The sequence below is a fragment of the Nomascus leucogenys genome, chromosome 11, assembly GCF_006542625.1.
Source record: "Nomascus leucogenys isolate Asia chromosome 11, Asia_NLE_v1, whole genome shotgun sequence".
NCBI classification, from domain to species: Eukaryota; Metazoa; Chordata; class Mammalia; order Primates; family Hylobatidae; genus Nomascus; species Nomascus leucogenys.
In genome coordinates, this window is record NC_044391.1 from 89,179,103 (window position 1) to 89,201,433 (window position 22,331).

A 22,331-nucleotide genomic window follows, 5' to 3' on the forward strand; every position below is an offset into this window, starting at 1 on the left:
TTGGGAGGCCAAGGCGGGAGGATCACGAGGTCAAGAGATAGAGACCATCCTGGCCAACATGGTGAAACCCTGTCTCTACTAAAAATACAAAAATTAGCTGGGCGTCATGGCGCACACCTGTAGTCCCAGCTACTCAGGAGGCTGAGGCAGAAGAATTGCTTGAACCTGGGAGGCAGAGGTTGCAGTGAGCCAAGATTGCACCACTACACTCCAGCCTGGGCGACAGAGTGAGACTCCATCTCAATAAATAAATAAATAAATAAATAAATAAATAAATAAATAAATAAATAAAATGGTTAATCATATCACTTTTTGCTGCTAAAATCAACACATTAAATGTCAAAATACTTAAATAAAAATGTTCTACTTATTCTATGTCACTCAAAGAATAGTCATAAAAATCCAGTATGAAAGCTTTTAACAGACTACTCTATTTACATTCTATTACTTGACGGCAGCACTTGAATAACCAAATTTATATTATCCCAGAAAGCTATGGACACTAGGTGCTTCAGGAAGTTTGCTGAATTAAAGGGCAGATTTACTTATTGCCTTTTGTTTAGAATTTATGCTAAGTGCTTATTCATTATTAACTCATACCCTCTGCCTAAAGGTACACAAATGTGACTAAAATTATGTTGATGTTAATATTTTAAAAGTCTGTATCACTATAAAATGATTCTTCAAATAAGGAAGTTTTCTTCTTTTATTTCACACTGTACCTATTTTGAAGTTGACTGTGGTAGATGAACTCATCATGCCAGATTCTTCATCCCTCACTACTGCAATGATACATCCACATTCTGCCATGCATTCTGCAGTGCTTACCACTCGGAGGGGCAGAGAATTCTTCACCACCCCATTAATGTTTGGCCAATGGAATTTGGACAGAAATAATGGTGTGCCCATTCCCAAGTGTTAACACTTGCCCTTTTGTGGTTCCTATGACCCGCCATCTGAAGAGCATCTCCAGGTAATGCAATCCTTTCAGCCCAGGTTGTAAAATGGAGGCATGTGGAGCTGACCTGAAACTGATCAAAGACCTGGTGTCCAGGCCCAGGCAAATCAGCCCCGGCCAAGCCCTGCCCACCATCACCAAACCACAGCCAAATTGCAGCCCTGTCAACACAATTATATTCATTATTGCAAGTTTGTTGTTGCAGGCCACTAAGATTCTGAAATTGACACACAACAAAAACTAATATATTGACTCTATATCTTTATATGGCTACTCATGTAACACGAGTTGCATCAAACTAAACCTTTTAAATTTACCTCTCCTCAACTAATAATAATTTTCTTTGGCTATATTGTATTTCAGAAAACAGAATGAGAATTTTTTTAATAAAGATTTAAGTTGTCACAGAAAGAAATTCATTCTATTGCTAAGGCCTTATTTCCAAAAATAAACTAAAATATACAGAATAAGCTACACTTAAACTCAACTTATAATTTGGTATCCTTAAATGTTTCTACAATTTACAGTCTTTCATATGAATTGAAAGTAACACACCTCCCTAAAATGTTTGATATACTCTAGATACATTTATTTATTTTATTTTATTTATTTATTTATTTATTTATTTTTGAGCAGTTTACCTCCAAACTTCACAAGTATAACTAGTATTGGGAGGTGACAGTATGAATCTTGAATTCAAAAAATGTCACTAGGTACAACTTACTACTTTTGAATACCAATATTTTTAGGGTCTCCCTCAATTACTAGATAGGAATCCCCTGTTAATTATTTGAATATAATGAATAGACCTTTCCTTTTTATGTTGTTAAGTAATTTAGAACATTGTTATTTTAATAAAAAATTAAATAGGACATATTTTTGTTTACACAAATATTTTGTTAATTTTTTCTATCATAATTTGTATGGTAGCAAACTTTAGCCTAATGCAAGTTAAATTATCGCAAGTAATAAAAGTAAAATCAATTACATTTTTATACGTCAAAGATCACCATTGCCCTTTTGCCATTTATATATAATAAAGCAAGACTACTGAGAAAACAATGTATGTAATAAATTGCTGAATATGAGTCACTACAAGTAATTCTTATTCTCATCACTGTTCACTTCAGCTAGCACATCAGAATTTAAAAATCATAAAATTTTAACTTAGAAACACTTTTACAGCTAGTTTAACGACTCACTAGATATTTGCATTAACTCTACAATATTCCTCTCAACTGCTCAGTTATATTCTGAATTTTTCCAGTGGTAGAATTTCTCAACCAGCATTTTCCAGAGGTAGCATTTCTAAGCCAGGGTTTTGTTAACTTGTTTCGGGAAACTGATTTAACAAAAGGCAATCGGTGGGTCTGTTGTTATTGTATTTTTATAAATAAATAATCATTTTTAAAATGACCCCTTTAGAATATAGAAAGAGAAAAAGCACATGCCCAGTAATCATGAATAATGGTTAACAAAGAACAGACAAGCCAGCTTATATGTCTAAGCAGTCCTCTGGGCAGCTTATCCCCTGGCTTAACAATGCTACAAATGCTTGTGTTTTGAACATTTAAGTTTTAGTTGTTTTTACTTTTGGTCATATTTAAAAATTCGTACTAACAGATCAGGACTTATAGTTGGGTTGTATGAGGATATTAAGTAACACTAGGAAAGGAGCAATAATAAGTTTTGTAAATGCACTCAAAATAGTCCTTATGTTGCATTATCTTAAAAGTCATCAATCATATCAAAAAGCTGCTAGTCCCTTTAAAAAAAAAAAGTTAAAAGAACTAGAACATTCATAGTGGCAGCAATCAATATCCAAATGTCCATCAGTGGTACATTGGGTAAGTTTTGATAGGCTTACACAATGGTGATAATATAGTAATAGAAATGAGCAATCTACAACTACATGTAACAGTCTGGATGGATCTCACAATGTTAAGCAAAAGAAGCCAGACACAAGAGTATATATTGTTTGATTTTATTTACACAAAGTACAAAAACAGGTGAAACTAATCCATGGTGCTTATTCTTTGAGGTTGGAAGACAATTTTTGAATGAGATGAGTGCAAGAGAGCTTCTGGGGTGCTGGTCTTGCCATGTGTTTTGATCTCATTGCTGGTTATACGGTTGTGTTTGTGAAGTCTCATCAAGCTGTTTGCTTATAATTTGTGCACTTTTATGTATGTAAGTTACAATTCAAAGTTGAATAAGTAAAATGTCAAAAACAATTTTATTTTATCTAAATTGTTATATTTGGTTGGGCTATACACATGCCCAATACTTTGTTAAGGGTTTTAATCTTTTTATCATTTAGATAACTAAAAATACAAAATTTATAAAAGGGAAAGTTTTCTTAGGTATAAAATATAAGAACTCAATATATTAAATGTAATAGTAATTTCTGTCTAGTTTTAAAACTACAATAAAATATATCATTAATTTTACACTATATTTTAATATATACCTGTTCCAAAATCAAACACAATGTCATTTTGAACATGCTGAAACTGTTTTCTTAAACGAATATTTCAGAGAAAATTGTCAGTCACTTAAAGTAAAAAACAGTCTTTGTCATGAATATTAAGTTTAAAATTATCTTTGTATTATTGTTGCTAATACATGATGCTAAATTTTCCTTTACATAAAATCTCTTCTCTGTCATGTGCTACGTAAAAATGAGGAAAAACCAATTCCTATGGAAGTATATAATAAGAAAAATTTCAAGAATTAGAAGAACAGTTGGATAACATTTTAATAATGGAGAAAAAATATGATTAGAGCTGCGGAGATCTTCTGACAAATTCCAGACCTGCCATTAACAAGCTGGGAGACTTCTGTCAGGTCACTGCTGTCCAACAGAAATACACTCTGAAATGTCTGTAACTCTTAAATATCTGGTAGCCCCATTTTAAAAAGTAGAAAGTAAATGTGCACCGTAATATATCAATAATATCTTGTAAGACACAACACAATTAAAATGAGAGCTGTGTTTAACAGAAAACTTTTCATATTGCTATAGTTTTAAAATTGATATTTAAATTAATGAAAATTAAATAAAAATGCAAATCAAAACCACAGTGAGATATCATCTCACACCAGTTAGAATGGCGATCATTAAAAAGTCAGGAAACAACAGGTGCTGGAGAGGATGTGGAGAAATAGGAACACTTTTACACTGTTGGTGGGACTGTAAACTAGTTCAACCATTGTGGAAGTCAGTGTGGCAATTCCTCAGGGATCTAGAACTAGAAATACCATTTGACCCAGCCATCCCATTACTGGGTACATACCCAAAGGAATATAAACCATGCTGCTATAAAGGCACATGCACACGTATGTTTATTGCAGCACTATTCACAATAGCAAAGAGTTGGAACCAACCCAAATGTCCAACAACGATAGACTGGATTAAGAACATGTGGCACATATACACCATGGAATACTATGCAGCCATAAAAAATGATGAGTTCATGTCCTTTGTAGGGACATGGATGAAACTGGAAACCATCACTCTCAGTAAACTATCGCAAGGATAAAAAACCAAACACCGCATGTTCTCACTCATAGGTGGGAACTGAACAATGAGAACACATGGACACAGGAAGGGGAACATCACACTCCAGAGACTGTTGTGGGGTGGGGGGAGGGGGGAGGGACAGCATTAGGAGATATACCTAATGCTAAATGACGAGTTAATGGGTGCAGCACACCAACATGGCACATGGATACATATGTAACAAACCTGCATATTGTGCACATGTACCCTAAAACTTAAAGTATAATAATAATAATAAAAAAGAAAAAAAAGAAAGAAAATGACATACATAGAAGAAAAAAAAAGATTCAGCTCCTCAGTCACACCAGGAGTCACATTTCTATACAGGACCCTAGTGGCCACCGTATTAGATAGCACAGTTGTCAAGTTATTCCATCTCTTTGAGGCTTACTTTCTTCATTGATAAACTAAAAATGTTAGTCAAGATAAAGAATTTCAAACTTAGGTGCTTATATAGGCCAGGCCATTAATATAAATGACCAAATCAATGGCAGTGGGAGTTTTGGCCAACTGAAGCCCACACGCCCCATTCCAAATAGGCAGCAAGTCATTCACCTGACACAGAAATGCAGGTCCAGTGTTGCAATAGGACTTTTCCCACAATGCTGGAAATCTAGATGTTTATATAAAATATTTTTCTTTTTCCATACGTAAACTACTGTGAACTTTTTCAAAGCACTGTGTGGGCTAAACCAAAACATACCCATTTGCTGGTATGTGCAACCTGGGCTCTAAGAACTTTCTTTCCTGCTTTTACCAATCTCTGATTTATTTATAGAAGTGATTTGACTTTGACACCTGGAATCTAAAACACACAGCTGGAGACTCAGTTGAGTGGTGAGCATCAAACCACCCCACTGTGAAGTCAAGAAGACAAGCTAAAGATGCTACCAGGTAGCAGCCTGTGGTGAATGTTAGCAGGATTCCAGCATGATATGAAGTACTATTTACACCCCAGAATGCAGACGAGTCTGAAAAGAAATCATACTAAGGGAAGGGACAGCCCAATCCCCTAATTCTGGATCAAGAACAATGTGCCAGAGATATTAACATAAAGAAAGGGTAGCGAAGCTGAATTCTCCCCAGTGACTATTGCCCTTGTTACCCTGGGACCCAATCCTTACGGAGCCTGCCTGGATCCTCCAGCATATTGAGACTGACAGTGGAAAGCTGCAGAGGTGAAGCAGAAATTAGTAGCATGAGCAGCCATCAGCATCTTCCATGGACATAGTAGGCAGGGTTGGGAAGGGGGTAAGGGGTAGCAGATGGACTGGGAATATTCTTAGCTGTTTGGCAGAATCTAAAAAAAGGTAGAGTGCCCTCAGAGGTGGCAAAGTCAGAAACTCAGTTTTGTAAGTCCTGTTAAACCTATGTTTAGCTCCAGGGTAAGGAAGCCTTGGGAACTGAGGATTGTGTGAGTAAGGGCCCGGAGTTAAGATTCAAGTAAACTGAGCATTAATCCCACATGTGTCACTGTCTTGCTGTGTGACTTCTGTTTCCTTAAATTTAAAATGGTAATAACACAGTATATTGCTTTACTCTGTAACATAGGGTTGTTTTCAGGATCAAATAATATCATGAATACAAGACAATTCAGAAAGTACACATTTCTCATGTAATTGCAAGACCTTTTTATTTTACTAAGAAATTACTAATGGATTCTAGGAATGCAATTTATTAAAAGCCATTTAAGTGTCCAATCAGAATTATTCTTTAATTTGGGGATGGGAGGGGTTAATGGTCAGGGCTTAAGGGGAACAGCAGCAAACACACTGACTACTCCATTACAAACTCTGCCACTTACAGTCATGTCCAGAGGGGGTTCATGGAGTGGGACTAAGGGAGGTCAAATTCCAAGATGGACTTGAAAAGACCTCAGGAGGAATTTGCCCTAAAGCAGTGGTTCTTAACCTTTTTCAGGTCACTGATGCTTTGAGGAACTGATTAACGCTATGGCTTCTGTCTTGGAAAAAGACACATATACAAAATTGACATACATTTTCAGGACGTTCATGAACCCCCCCCACCCCCTACCCCAAGGATCCCAAATTGAAAATGCCACCCTTAAGGAAGACAGGATCACAGGAAAAACATTCAGTGTGGTCTTAGGCAATAAGCTGGTGCTGGATAGGAGGCAGTTCTAAGAACAGCTGGAAGCCAACAGTAAAGACAAAGCCGACTTTCTTTAAAGCTCAGCCCCTACTCAAAATATTGTTACTGTGAGACCCTTAGATGAAGATGTCTTAGAGTCTCTCTATAAAGGGCCACATATATACTCACAAATACCACCATTCTAGGTAACTAGTAGCTTCTGCTTCCTTGGACAGTTTCAACATAAGGGAGCATACTCTAGGCCCAGTCCACATGGACGCTGCTCGAACTCAGTGCAAAAGATACGACAGAAAAAACAATATGTAAGTCTCTCTGAGAACGACACGGCACATTATCAATACATTATAGAACATGCAGGGAATTTTCCTCATTTTGGTTTTGGCAAAGAGAATAGAGAAGAGAATACATGTTACAGAGAGGGTGACGATGTCGATATGAATACCACCAAGAGCAGGAGTTCGCAGCAACTTAGAATGCCAGTGAATATCATGGCAGAAACCTGGCACCCATACACACAGCAATGGGGCAGGAAGAGAAACACTGGTTCTACAGAAATTCAACAACGACTTCTCACTGACAAGAGCAGAACAATCTTTAATTCTTGAATGAAATACAGCCTCAAACACATTTTGACAAAATGTAATCTATCCACTTCCCAATCCAATCTCTTACAGAAATATGTTTTGGAAAGTACAATGGAAGTCAAATAAAAAGAATATTTTTCTCATGTATTTGTAATAACTAAACTATGTTTAGGTGAATGAAGACATACTATGAACGTGGGATTATAACTGTTCAGAACACACTTAATGACCTTTTCATAGCATATTCTTATATTCTACTTTTGACTTTATTAATACCACAAAAGAATACTCATATATTGCAATTTTTAAATGACTTTCAAAGTAGGAGTGAATGAACAAGTTGAAATTACCAGTTACAATTAATGCTTTCTTTAAATCAAAAATATCTTGCTAAGACCAGTAAAAGTATCAAAAAAATCTCCTATCAAATAAAAGAAAAGTTCACCAAGGACTGCAGTCTATAAAGTCAAAAGAACACACTGCAGTGCATTCCTATCTACTTGCCAAAGAAACGGTTCGCATATTATCAATGGGTTTTGAAACTCCCCAAGGACATGATGCCTTCCATTTGGGTATTTTACTTAATGAACTACCGACTGGGTTTATACTTCAGAGAGTCACGTGGATTTTTAATTTTTCCCAGGTCAAACGGTTTAAACACCAGGTAATTTCCCTGTGAAGCCATAATTTTAAATGCCACTTCTTGCTAATATATTTCCAATTTAATGGTAAGTCACATTTTAGAATGTAGTAAAACATTTTTACAAAAGTATTGAGTCAGATAATCCAAGAAAATGATTTAGAACAGTGGTTGGTACCCAGCAAGTGCTCAATGAATGTTAGCTTATGACAACTTTGGGAATAATGATGTTGCGAACAATGACAATAATAATATTCAAAGAACTATACTCACTTTATGGTAGGCCGCTACGAAGGCTGCCCCCAGTGATCTCCACTTTCTGTAATTCACAACCTCACTAAGCCCTTCCCTTGTGCTGAATTCGGCATGTGCTGAACGTAGAGATTCAAGACTAATGAAGATAATATGGCAGAAGTGATGGGATACCACTTCCAAGATTAGGTTATTAAAACACCTTCACTTTTATCTTCAGTGCTTACACTGTTTATCAATCTCTTGAATCTCTTGCTGATATGGTTTAGCTCTGAGTTGTAATTCCCAATGTTGGGGCAGGGGCCTGGTGGGAGGTGACTGGATCATCGGGGTGGATTTCCCGCTTGCTGTTCTCATGATAGTGACTGAGTTCTCACAAGAACTGATAGTTTAAAGGTGTATGGCACCTCCCCCTTCACCCTCTCTCTCCTGCTCCATCACAGTAAGACATGCTTGCTTCCCCTTTGCCCTCCGCCATGATTGTAAGTTACCTGAGGCCTCCCAGCCATGCTTCCTACACAGCCTGTGCAATTGTGAGTCAATTAAGCCTCTTTTCTATATAAACTACCCAGTCTCAGGTAGTTCTTTCTAGCAATGTGAGAACAGACTAATACACTTGCCCTGGGGGTAACCAGTTATGATATTGTGACATATTCCTGTGGCAGGCCCCAGATGAGAGTGATTGGAAATGGATTTTCTAAGGCCTATCAACAACCACCTGAGTGAATTTTGAAGCAGATCCTTTAATCCCAATCAAGTTTTGAGGTGACTAAACACTGATCAGCAGCTTGACTGCAACCTTGTGAGTGACCATGGCAGAGTCACCCAGTTAAGCCCAGATTCCTTTCCCACAGAAGTTGTGAGATAATGTTCATTGTTCTACGACAGTTAAGTTTTGAGATAATTTGCTATGCAACAAGATAACTGATACAGATTTTGAAGTGGGGTGCTGTCATAAAAATCTAAAGGTGGGAGTGGCTTTGGAACTGTGTAGTGGACCTTAATAAAAGTGTTAATGAGAATGTGCCTTGAACACACTCTACATAGAATTTTGGAATTTAAGAAGGCTGACGGAAGGGCTTAAATGAAAGTGAGAAAATGTTTATGGAAACTAAAAATTATGTAGTGGCTAAAGTTTAGCAATACCCATACTTAAGTGTAGTTAATGTGACTAGCAGTCACTTATAGTTATATAGGAATTAAAAAAAATAAAATGTGCCAGATGAACTGAGTTATCCAGTTAAGGACATTTACCAGCAAAGTGCTGAAGATGTCACCTGGTTTCTTCTTACTGTCTTATGGTAAACTACGAGAAAAAAGAGATACATTGGGGGAAGGACTGCTAAACAAAAAGGAGGCAGGACTTGAGTGTTATGAAAATTCTTAGCTTCTCTAGACAGCAAATAATGTTGAAATTAAGAAACAGCTTTTAAGAAAAGATCAATTCCAGGACTCTACCAGAAAAACATGGTCTAAAGTCAAAAGCGGAGAGTGTCCTATAAAATCGGTTTGTTAAAATCTTGGAAAGATCAAAAGTGATTTCTCAGAGTACCATTTCATCAGATGACAGGACCTCCTAAGGGTTCCTCAGATCCTCATAATGAGCCTTTGGGAAATTTAAGGGCATGCATTGTCTCTCCCCGATCTTGGCACAAGCCCAAAGTACAGAAGACATCTCCAGGAGATATATGAATGTGGCTTTTGTCTAATGGAGAAAATTCAAAGAAGTTTCACAGGAGACCCACAAACTTTTTGAGAAGATTGTATCAGCAGAACCACTGCCTATTTGGACCAAAAGAGGTAGAAGCAGTACTAAATTTAAAAAGGCCACAGGTCCTTAAAATTCTACCGGTAGGAAGCAGGCTGAGAAAACCACTCAGCTGCAAACATATGCCACCTTTCACAAAAAAGGAAAGATGACTCAGAGTGGAGCCAAGAAACCAAACGGTACAGTCAAGAGCCATAGAGAACTATTCCCAGGCTTTGAGACCTACTACAAGAGCACTTGCCTTAACAGACTTCAAAATTCCTATGGACAGGTAACTCCTATTTTTCTCACATTTCTGCCTTTTTTTAACAGGAATATCCAGGTATTTTACACCTGTCCTACCACTGTATGGCTGTGTTAAGGGCAGGTAATTTGACTCTGGTTTCACAGATCTACAGATAAAGAGGAAGCATACTTGAAGAATTATAGTTAAAGATTGTATGGATACCTAAGGGGCCTCACCCACACCTGGACCAAATTTGGATGACGTCTAAATTTTGAGGTGATGACCACCTATACAGTAAAAAAAAATTTTTCCTATTTTAATAAAAGTGATGTTTGACATCAATACAATTTAACTTGTTTTATAGCATCCAAACCTCTAAATAAAATATAAAATACTTTAAAACATTTTCTGTCTGTTAAAAGATTGAGCTACTGATGCAGAAGGGCAAGCATCATAGATTTATAATATATTATTTATTAATAAATCTCACTAATATAAAACCTGATAAACTTCTCTAAACCAAATTAATCAATTATCAACTGCCAAATTTTAATCTGTTTATAATATTTGAGAGCATCATAGCTATCATCAAGAGAACACATAAGCAACATTAAAGCTGTCCTAAATATCTTGATTTGCAGATTATTTTTTCTGTTTGTAACAAAGATTCCAATTAAAGGAGGCATTTTAAATGAGATGTGAACTGGAAAATGAAACGTTTGACTCTCCTAAAATGATTATAATTTTTTTAAATTCATGCACTCCCAAAGAAAAGCAAATAATATCATTCCAATGTTGTATAATGCCTATCCTTCAGAATGACAGCACATCTTGATTTTCTATTCACTATCATATTGTGACATTTTATATATGAAAAATAATTATAGCAGTATTTTTTAAAATGTCATACAGCTATAGAGAGCAATTTATTTCATGCCCATGTCCCTCTAGGCTATGAGCCTATTTAGTAAAGCTTATCAGTGAAGGACAATGACTGACATGTCTTCTGCATATGCACTCATGGGCCAATAAAAACAAAGAACACAAATATACCATTCAGAAATACACAGCATTGTTTAAAAATAGCAATGCCCATTTCTTCTCACAGAGAAGAGGGTCCTAGTCTACAGAGACAGCACAGGGCAGTGAAGGGGTATTACCTTGTACTGGGAGTCAGAATATGTGCTCAGCTTAGCTTAAGCCACCTGGTAAGTGACTTATCCACCTTAGAATTCAGTTAACTAACTGTAAAATTCAGTGTCTGTATCCAATTTGATCGGTCAATGCATTCCCAAACTTCAGACATGCAGGCACCCCTCAGGCGAGTTCTTACCATACTCATGCAAAACCTGTACAGTCTTTTTTGAATTTACCAAATATTCACTTAAATAAGTTTATTTTTCCTTAAAATAAATTTTAAACAGGAAACTTTTACACCACTACTTTATAAATGAAAAATCTGATTTACACAGCATTAGTGATTGGTAATAGATTTAATTTTAAAATTAAATACAATAATACAACAAAACAATTATTAAATTCTAGCTATCAAGTTGTTGGCTGCCTAACGTCTATTCTCTTTGGAAAAACAGAGAAGCAACTCTCTAGGAGAGAGATTCTAGCATCAAACTGAGAATTTCTCCATTACTTGTCAGGAAAGCACTGAAAGGAAATAAGTTTTTCATTATGTGATTCACTGTTATTTCAGGCAACATCTACATGCCACATAAAATCAACTCCAGTATCAACCAAAATCATCTTTCATACCAGCAGCAAATTTCTTGTACCCTGGAAATGCTGCATCAAATAGTACACCTGTTATTTCTGATTCTAAATTGTATCGTGAATCCCCATATGACCCACCTAACCTACTTTCTTAAAACCATTAATACTGTCATGAGAGACACTAAAATAATTTTGAGGGCAATGATGCACCATGGAAAAAGTTACATTAGGGTTCTAAGCTTAGTTTCATTAGGCTAGATCTTGACACTGGCAAGTTAATTAACCTCTCTAAGCCTCATATTGCTCATTCAGATTAAAGTGCTAGTGTCACAGTTAAATGACATAATGCATGTAATAAGCTTAGCATTGAACCTGAACATGGTAGGTACTCAATAAATGTTATGGATTAAAAATAATTTAACTTCCTCAAGTAAGTTTTCAAAATTCTACTAAAATTCACTCTAAAGAACAGTGGCTAAAAAGAAAATATAGTTTATCATTTTTCTTTTATAATAAAGCTATATGATATACAACTTTCACTTCAAAACAAAGCTATAAAACCCATAAACCATCTACTGGCAAAAGTAGCAAAACCACTTTGTCCTTAATGATAAAAGAAGAACCCTTGGCTGTCAAAATGAAAAACAACAACTTTTAGTTGCTATCATGTAAAGCATTTTCAGGTTTTTTCTGCCCCAAAAATGGCTCAAAAGGGTAGAAAAGACAGAGTGAGAATATCTTAATCAAAAAGTTTCAGCCAAGTAGGGCACATAGTGAAAGGAGCCACTTTTAGGCCAGCACTAATAACACTCTTACCTACTAGATGTAGTAAAGGCTGGGCAAAATAAAAAGAAGCCCAATGTTAATTCAGCAACAGTAGTTCTAGTCACCTAATAAATGGTAGTAGTAATATTCTCCAGGACTCATACTAGTCACTTTAGATGCACGATTTCTAATCCATACAAGTTTGCAAGTTAGACATTGTTATCCCAAATTCAAATACGAAGAGGCTGAAGTTCAGAGGTTATTTGCCTGCTCAAGGTCACCCTGCTGGTAAATGGCTGAGTTGCACTGAAACCACATCTGATGCCCCAACCAGCTCTCCCATCACCATTTCCTGCTGCTTTTCTTCTAGGGCATAAAGGTGTGAACAAAACTCTTCCTCAGTACTTTGAAAAGTCACCAGTGATATGTGTCCCCTTTTCTCTCCCTGCCCTCTTCTGGTTTCTCTCCAATCCTTTGTTTTTTGATTCACACCATATTTAGTCAGTATTCATTTCCCCAACTCCAATTCACTTATTCCTTCAGCCACGGTAATGTGGTATTGTACCCCAGCCCTTTTGGAAACTGTCCTTCCTAAGATAAGAAAGAATAAAAAGAAATCAAGGCAAGGCTTCCAATCTACTTGGAACTTAAACTAAAGGCTCCCAGATAACAAGTAATTCTCTTACACAGCAACCAACTATTTACCTGGACACCAGTACTCTCATTAGAGTCGGCATGTTACATATTACAGGGATGACTAAGGTGGGCACAATATGTGAAATCGATTATAGATTATGTACAAATCATACATATTCAAAAGAATGCTTCACTGAATCAGAGCTTCAAAAGGTATTTGGAAGCTTTTATCTTTTATTCAGGGAAGGAATCTACATACAAATAAAAATTACTGAACTTGAGAGTATTTTTGTTCCATATTCTAAATGGTACAGAATCAAGCAAAAATGATAGTCTCTTCATTTAACTCTAAGTTGTACTTCAGTGAAGATGTCCATTTAATAGACAATGTCTAGTTCATGTTATAAGTTCTAACGTTGCACTTGAAAATTAGTACACCTACCACACATTTCCCACATTTGTGGTCTAAATTGCTGAGGTCTATGAACCACTCTGTTGTATATATGTTTCCTCAATGATCCAAAATGCAAGCTACACCCTTCTAAGCACTGCACATCAGCTAACACTATTGATCCTCATGATAATCTTTTGTAAGCACTATTATCCTGATTATTACATATGAATAGTCTGAGTCACAGAAAGGTTAAATAACTTGCCCATGACCACACAGCTAGTAAAATAAGATAGCAGGAAATCAAATCCAAGTGCTCTGACGCCTCAGCCTGTATCCACTATACCTCACTGCCCACAATACCACCATATATATGCACATTAATAGGCCAAGAAAAAGTACTACATAGGTATAAACTATTTATTGAGCACCTACTATATGCCAGGTACCAGATGCTGGAGATGAAGGAATAAAAAAAGCCTGGTTCTGTGCTGAAGATGTTTCTCTTTTTTTTTTTTGAGACACAGTCTTGCTCTGTTGCCCAGGCTGGAACTGGGCTCACTGCAACCTCTGTCTCCCAGGTTCAAGCAATTCTCACGCCTCAGCCTCCTGAATAGCTGGGATTATAAGCACGTGCCACCACACCTGGCTAATTTTTGTATTTTTAGTAGAGATGAGGTTTAGCCATGTTGGCCAGGCTGGTCTCAAACTCCTGACCTCAAGTGACCCACCCGCCTCAGCCTCCCAAAGTGCTGGGATTACAGGCGAGAGACAAGGTGCTTGGCCAACATTTCCTTTCTAAAAGTAGATTTAGGGAAGGTTGAAAGCAAGAAGTAACCAATGATGAGATGTATTCATGCTTAGGCCAGTGGGCCATCCTAAGTGTTAGAGAAGCCCAGTGGAAAAAACACTTAACTTAAATAACAAATGTCTGCACATGGAAAGAAACAACAGAGTAAACAGACAGCCTGCAAAACAGGAAAAAATATCTGCAAAGTATGCGTCTGACAAAGGGCTAATACCCAGAATCTACAAGGAACTCAAGCAGCTTGACAAGAAAAAAAAAAAAAATTAAAAACCGGGCAGAGGACATGAAAAGACATTTTTAACAGGAAGCTAGACAAGAAGACAACAAACATAGGAAACAATGCTCACCATCACTAAGCATGAGAGAAACGCAAATTAAAATCACAGTGAGATACCATTTTACACTAGTCAGAATGGCTTTTATTAAAAAGTCAAAAAACAACAAATGTTGGCAAACATGCAAAGAAACGGGAATGCTTATACACTGTTGGTAGGAATGTAAATTAGTACAACCTTTCTGGAAAACAGCATCAGGATTTCTCAAAGAACTAAAAATAGAGCTACCATTCACTCCAGCAATCCCAATACTAGGTATATACCCAAAGGGAAATAAATAATTATACAAAAAAGATGCCTGCACTTGTATGTTTATTGCAGCACTCTTCACAATAGCAAAGATATGGAATCAACCTAAGCATCCATCAACAGGGAACTGGTAAAGAAAATGTGGCATATATACACCATGGAATACTACTCAGCCGTAACAAGGAATGAAATCATGTCTTTCGCAGCAACATGGATGGACCTGGAGGCCATTATCCTAAGGGAAATAACTCAGAAAAAGAAAAGTCGAAGACAGCATGTTCTCATTTACAAGTGGGAGCTATACAACGGGCACACATGGACATAAAGAGTGGAAGTGGAGACTACAAAAGGTGGGAGGCTAGCAGGGGGCTGAGAGTTGGAAATTTTCCTGCGGGGTAAACATGTCCATTCTTTGGGTGCACTGAAAGCCCAGACTTCACCACAACTCAATATATGCATGTGAGAAATCCGCACTTGTAACTCTGCACTTCTACGGGTCACATTTGTGACCTTTTTTAAAAATTTTAAATAGTTTTAACATATTCATCTGGAATAGGAACATATAAACCTCACATAAACTTTTTATTGATGGTTTCTCCTTATCCCTGGAAGTCCAAAAGCATTGCAATACTGTGTTTTAGGAATGTCGGGCTCTTTGCCTCTATGCTAAATGCCTTTTATAAAAATTTAAATAGTTATATCTCTCTCCCAGATCTTACAGCACATAATTATTACCTTAGCAGTCACACCCTCTCCTAATCTGATATGATCCAGAACAGAGTTAATCAGTAACTATAGTCCAAGTTTAAATTGTCAAGGAAGGTCCTTTCTTCTGAGTAAAGTACAGTGGATGTTTGCATATTCCTTGATGTTCATTTAAGGTACAATAAAAGGAGGTGGTTAGCTACATAAACAAATTCTGCCAATTTCAAAATTTTTACCCATGACAAACCTGGCGAGAGAAAAAGGGATAAAACAGCTTACCTCAAAGAGGGATTCTGATAACAGCTAACTTTTAAAGAGCAGTACCTACTATATGCCAAGTATGTGCTAAGAGCTCTACAGTCTATCATCTTCATTAATCCTCACAATACCTCTATAAAATAGGGTATTCTAATCTCTATTTTATAAATAAGAAAAACGTCGAGGTTCACACAAAAGGTTGTAGAACTAGAATTTGAATTACAGTCTAGAAACCAGTCTGCTTTTAATCACAGATAAAAAATTCAAGTGTCTCTGGGGCCAAACAAGTAAAGTAAATGCACAGAAAGGCTCAGTTTTAAGATTGTAGAGGTGTGGCTCTCAACCTTGGCTGCACACAGGAATCACCAGGGGAGCTTTAAAGACTATTGAAGCCTGGGTTCCACCCCCCCAGACTGTTATTTAATTGGTCTGGGAGCCACCAGGTGATACTAATGGGCAGTCTAGACTGAGAAACACTGCCTATAGATACAGACAATGGAGCATGGCTCACTTGAAAGCAGTTTAAAAAATTTAAAGGTTATATAAACACTGTGCTGGTCAAAGATTATTACCTTTGCCACCAGTATGTGACCTCTGCCCCACTCCTCAGTATAATTAAGGTACCAGTATGGGAGATAAATAGATGACTGATTGCTAAGAGGGATAGATAAACAGGCAGACATAGATATTTTTACAGTGGAAGGGGTTTGCCTAGTCTCTGACCTTTCTGCATGCCATCCCCGCAATATTCTAGTTATGGGGCTCTTCTACAATAAAACTTGTAACTTGGGGTTACAAGTAACCCACTTTCAAAGGAATCTATGGAGTATAATCTATTCTTAAACTGAAGGTGACCTAAATATGCTCACTTAACAAATGCAAATCATCAGGTTATAGGTCCAAACTACTGAAATTTTTTCAAGAGTCATTTTTTAAAAGACCACTCTTTTTAAAGTAATTAATTCTGATCTTAATCCAAGCCAGGTCAAGCAATCCCATCTAACTAAACAAGTATTAAGACTGGAAAGCCTGATGTCCTAAAAGCCCATCTATGCAGGTGGCACACAGTGCTGTTGAGTAAAATGTCATTTGTCTTGGAAAAGGGAAGCAAAAGGTGCATACCATCAGAAAATGTTCATTAAATGGCTTATACATGGGAAATCCAAAATAAATGCTACAGAAGTCAAAAGTGAATCCACAAAAAACAAACAAAAACTTTAGCCTGCTTATGAAATAATTCTTCATGCACAATCATACTGCAAGTTTTGTAGCACCATAATTAAAGAGGAAATGACAAAACAATAAATTAAGAAATGGACTTTGAAGCCACTTATTAAAATTAGGTAGAACATTTCCATCTGCTGCAAAACAAAAGTTGTACATTTTAATGATCCTGTATTACCATTTACCACCTCTCTTCCCCACTACCACCCCACCAAAAAAAGGCAAATTAGAAAAGAAATTTCTAAAATTTCAAAATGAAATACTGCAAATAAAGGCCATTATTCAGAAATCAGGGCCTCAGTCAACAATGTCCATCATAGGCCGTTGAAGCAAAGGAGCTACTTGAACAAAATATTTTCTTGTTGTTTTATTTGGCTTTCAAAAAGCAAAGACACAAAAGCAAAGTCTCAGAAAGACAAAAGTGCCTGGGATGAACTTACTTGCCACAGTTCAGAATAATTTTTGTTTGTTGTTTGAATAAACATGCATTGATTCCCCTAATGAGTGTCAGGCACAGTGTGGTGCTGAGGAGGTAATGGTGAAAATGACAGCCTTTGCCCTCATGAGACTCCTAAGAGACCAAGACACACACAACCTCATATAATCCACCATACATGCCCCTTCCAGCCATGTTTATGAACATCTAGTCCTGTTGTACTATTAGATAGTAAATTTTTCCCTTGGTCTAACTCCATGGAAATTCACAGGGAAGCTACTGATATCTCTAAATAAATAAGTAAACAAATATCCATATTTTCATACCAACAATAACTCATGGGTAAATTTCAATGAGTTTAAAGAAAATTTTTTTAACCTAAGAGTGTATCAAAACGGGTTTTACTTTTGAGCCAAGCCCAGCCATATATTTTCAATGCCTGTGGCTATGCAGCGTCAGTAAGCTAAAAATAGTTTTCTTTCTTCTAAGTTGGGAAGAGCAAGTTAAGTCCGAGCAATCAGATGTGTATCATTTTCTCTCATCTTAAATTTTTTTACTAGAAAACACTCAGAATAACTGAAGCAAAGAAGAGGCATCTGTTTTATATCTGCACACACATACACAGAGACATCCCTCTAGCTTGCATCTATCTTCCTAGCAATATTAAATAAGCTATACTTGCATCATCAGCAAAGGCTGCCAACATTTCGCTACTTAACAGCTATTTATTATTATTTTTTGGTTGGGGAGAAAGCTGCGTAAGTATTGAAAACTAACCACAAGTAAAAGCTTGCAAAAAAAAAAATATGTATAGAGTACGTCCTTAACAAGACGACACGGTGCTGACTTTGAGGTAATGTTTCTGAATTTACATTAAAAGTAAATTATGTTTGTGAAAATTACATTAAATCAGATTCTAAAATAGAAGGATACAAACTTTAAGTTCTTCTACAGGTCTTGTCCAAGTTGGGTTTGCTGTGCGTGGCAAAGTGAAAACCTGTGTTTCTCCTCTTTGACTTCCCGAAGCTAACTGTAAAATACATACATGCAGCTCTGTGATGAAGTAAAAGCTACTTAGGAAGACAAGTAAACCTTTTTTGAAAGAAATAAACTACTGCAGGATGGTGAATGGTATGTAGTGTGGACTTTTCCCACACATCCAGCTTCTCTAAAGACATCCTATTAAATTAAAAGAATAAGAAATAAGAAACTAGCAGGGCCAGATCTAGGTTCCTTCCATTCGACTGGACCATGGCTTTAATTAAGCTGCTGGGTCATGGCTTAATTTTCCCTTGAAAAACAGCACAGTTTGAGAAATCTCTGCCAAACTCTTCATTTTTTAAGCAACTGACAAAGTCAACAAGAAAGCAAATACCTAGAATCCACGGAACAATGCTCCTTAGAGCAGGGCTGGCAGAAGCGGCGGAGGGCTACTAGTTTCCCTACCCCGATTGCAGCTGGGCCTTTGACAAGCGCTGGGGTAAAGGATTCTCCGTGCACCCGCCCACCAAACGCCCAGTGGGACGATGGGCTGGTGTACCAAGTTCTAAACCTAACCGCTGGGAGGAAGAAGCGGGAGGATGAGAATGTCATCTCCCCTGACACTCTGGGGCCGGCAGTCCTGAAACGCTCACCTCTGACGTCCCTGAAGGTCAGAGGTGGCAACCACAGTGCCAATAGCTCACCAAAGCCACTTTTCCTGCCCGGGTGGAGGCGCGGGGCAAAGTTGGCCACCGGCTGCGCGCGTCCCGTTAGCCGTACCTTGTAACTGGGCGGAAAGGGACTCCTGGTGCTGCTGGTACTTGAGCGCCACCGCCTCGGCTTTCCGCAGCTGCGTCTGCAGCTCGTAGTAGAGCATCGCGCCGTAGAGAAAGCCAAACACCACGGTCAGCAGCAGCAGCGTCTGGAAAATCCGCTTCTGCTTTCGGGAGCACATCCCGTTTCCCATAGTCCCGCCTGGACCCAAAGCCGCGGCCGCCCCCGCCGTCTCCTCCCCTTGGTCCGAGCGAGCGTCTCAGCAGCGGCCGCCGCAGGAGGTGGCCAGACGCAGCATGAGGAGGAGATGCCAGACACAAAAGCCGGCCCGGAGGGGAAGTGGCGCCCGCTCAGCCCCCGCGCGTCGCGGGGCGCGCAGCCATCGACGCCGCCCGGGCAGCTGCAGCCAAACTTATGCGAGGCTCGTTCTCCGCGAATGCCCGGGGCCGGGAGAGGGCCCTCAGCATACTTCAGAGCCGGCTGCCCTCGCGCCTGTCCCCAGATGCCTCCTGCCTTTTTTTCTTTCTTCCCACTTTTTGGCCCCGCTGCCCCCGGGCAGTTCTTGGAGTCCCGCCCTGGCCACTCCCCGCCCCCTCGCGGCGGCTCCCACTGCACGACTTTGTTGCCACCTAAGGGAGGGGGTGCGCGCCCAACAAAGGGACTAGGACTCCGGGCCGCGCCCCCGTGCGGCCCGCCCAATGGGTGGAAGGGTGGGGGCCAGCTGCCTCGGCTGGTTTTGGGGACGGCAGAGCGGTGTCATTGACGGGTCGGCTGCAGCCTCTGCCGCGCCGCCACCGCCTGCCCAACTTACGTGTCACCCACGGCCCCGCTATTCTGGCCAACGGGATTCCGGGAGGAAGTCCCACTCGGGCTCCTTGCTCATTGGACCCGTCCGAGCAGACTCTCCCTCCCTTCGGGGAGGCAGTGCCGGGCTCGATTGGATGCCCGCTTTGTCTGTCCGACCCCAGGGCCGCGCCTTCCCTCCCAGTGCCGGGGCCGGCTAGGGGCTCTGTGGGCAGCGCGGCCGCCTGGCGCCGGGGTGCGCCCACGTGGAGTCGGAGAGGGTAGGAAGAGGCAGGCGGAAGGGCGAGGGGCGCGGAGCTTTGGGGGGGCGGGGGACTTGTCGGGGCCTGAGTCTGGGTGAGGTTCGGTGAACACGTGTGTGTGTGTGTGTGTGTGTGTATTTGAGTGTGTGTGTTTGTGATCCTGTTCTCGGAACGCACGTGGAGAGCGGAGTAAAATGTATGTGTGAACGAAAGAATGGATGGCAGTAACTGTGTGTACTCTGCTGAGTACACTTTCTTTCCCTGCCCAATAAACAGATGCGGCAGACACGTGGGATAGCTACATAGCACAATCCCGGTAGTCAAACCAGAGATGCCATGTCGACTGCCTTACCCCATCCAGTGTACTAGCCTAGATTCTGTGCCCACAGATGGCCCGGCAGGAGTTGGGAGACTTGAAACACGCTAGACTTAATGTTCAATTGTCCACGTGGGCTGGAGAAATCGGCTTGCCATTGGCAGAGAGGAAAGAAATGATCTCACATTTCTCCTCTAGCTGCAAATAGAATAATTTAAAAACAAATCGTACAGACTGAAGTGAGTATCCATTCATTTTGTCATATATATTTGTTTTATTGGTGGCAAAACACATCAGTTACATTTCTAAATTACATTTTAAAGAGCAACAAAGGTTCCCTATGTAAAAACTATTACAGCACAGGAAAGGTAATAACCACAAACTTCTTCGAAGAAATGTATACTGCATTTATTTTTTCTGTGTACTTGAGGGGAAAAATTAAGGTTATGCACAAATGATAATTTTTGTTTCTGCTGTTGACCTGAATTCTAAGAAAAGTAAATTTTATCTGTCTCAATAGTGTGGGGTAATTTATGATACACTGCATAATTTTTATATTCTAACTGGACTTTAGTCGTTACCATTGCTAATGGGCGTGAGTGCTCAAAATGGGGGTAAATCTCTTTAGCTAAATGCCAACAGAAAGACAGTTCCTGGTGCAAAAGTTTTTTTAGGTGGACTCTGAAATTATAGGTTGCTAAAGCCATAAAATAAACTGAATTTATAAAGATGCCAGCCTGTGGCATTTATACCACTGTGAAAATAAAGTGTGTCTTGCATGTGCTTTTCCTTAATAAATAATAACTTGCATTATATTATTCAAAATGCTTTCGTGTACAGATACACTGTCTCACTGATCACAGCCAGGGTGTTAGACTTTCATGTTGGTAAAGAAGCCAAAGTTTATCAAAGTGACTGTGATAGCTCTAGGACCTTTTAGGTCTTGCATAAAGTTAGTTACTCGGCAAGATTAGAATCCAGATCCAAACCCTGCTCTATGTCTTTTTCTTCAATAGAAACAGTGTTCTCATTCTATTAAACAAGTTACAGTAAGAAATTGTATCTCCATTAACATGAGAATCTGATTGTAAAAGAAAACAATCTAAAGGAGTTTGGGAGTTTTGTTGTGTAAATACTACATAATCTTCCTTGTTATTAAATCTACCACTTTAAATTCCTCTTTTTTAGTTTGACTCTCAGAAATTAAGATTGGATAATTACTGGAATCCCTTTAAAATTCCTCATAACTAAACATTCCTTACTGCTGTCAGAGTACTTTGTTAAACAAACTCTTCCTCCAAAAACACTACGCAAATTTAGGCTGGGCATGGTGGCTCACTCCTGTAATCCCAGCACTTTTGGGAGGTTAAGGCGAACAGATCCCCCAAGTTTGGGAGTTCGAGACCAGCCTGGGCAACGTAGCAAAACCCCTCCTCTACAAAAAAAAAAATATAAAAATGTAGCTGGGCATGGTGGCGTGCACCTATAGTCCCAGCTACTCAGGAAACTGAGTTGGGAGGATCCCTTGAGCCTGGGAGGTAAAGGTTGCAGTGAGCCAAGATCACACCACTGCACTCCAG

The 22,331-nt window shown here is 38.9% G+C and overlaps 1 protein-coding gene across 2 annotated transcripts in view; it reads right to left on the bottom strand.

Moving 5' to 3' along the window:
* Positions 1-20,222, bottom strand: part of GOLIM4 (golgi integral membrane protein 4) — an 83,181-nt gene extending 62,959 nt beyond the window's left edge. For both annotated transcript variants that reach the window (XM_012510559.2, XM_003256414.3), the window contains exon 1: positions 19,396-20,222. In XM_012510559.2, the coding sequence (XP_012366013.1) occupies positions 19,396-19,582 (187 nt within the window). In that variant the 5' untranslated portion in view covers positions 19,583-20,222. The remainder of the gene's footprint in view (positions 1-19,395) is intronic.
* Between the last annotated feature and the right edge of the window lie 2,109 nt (positions 20,223-22,331).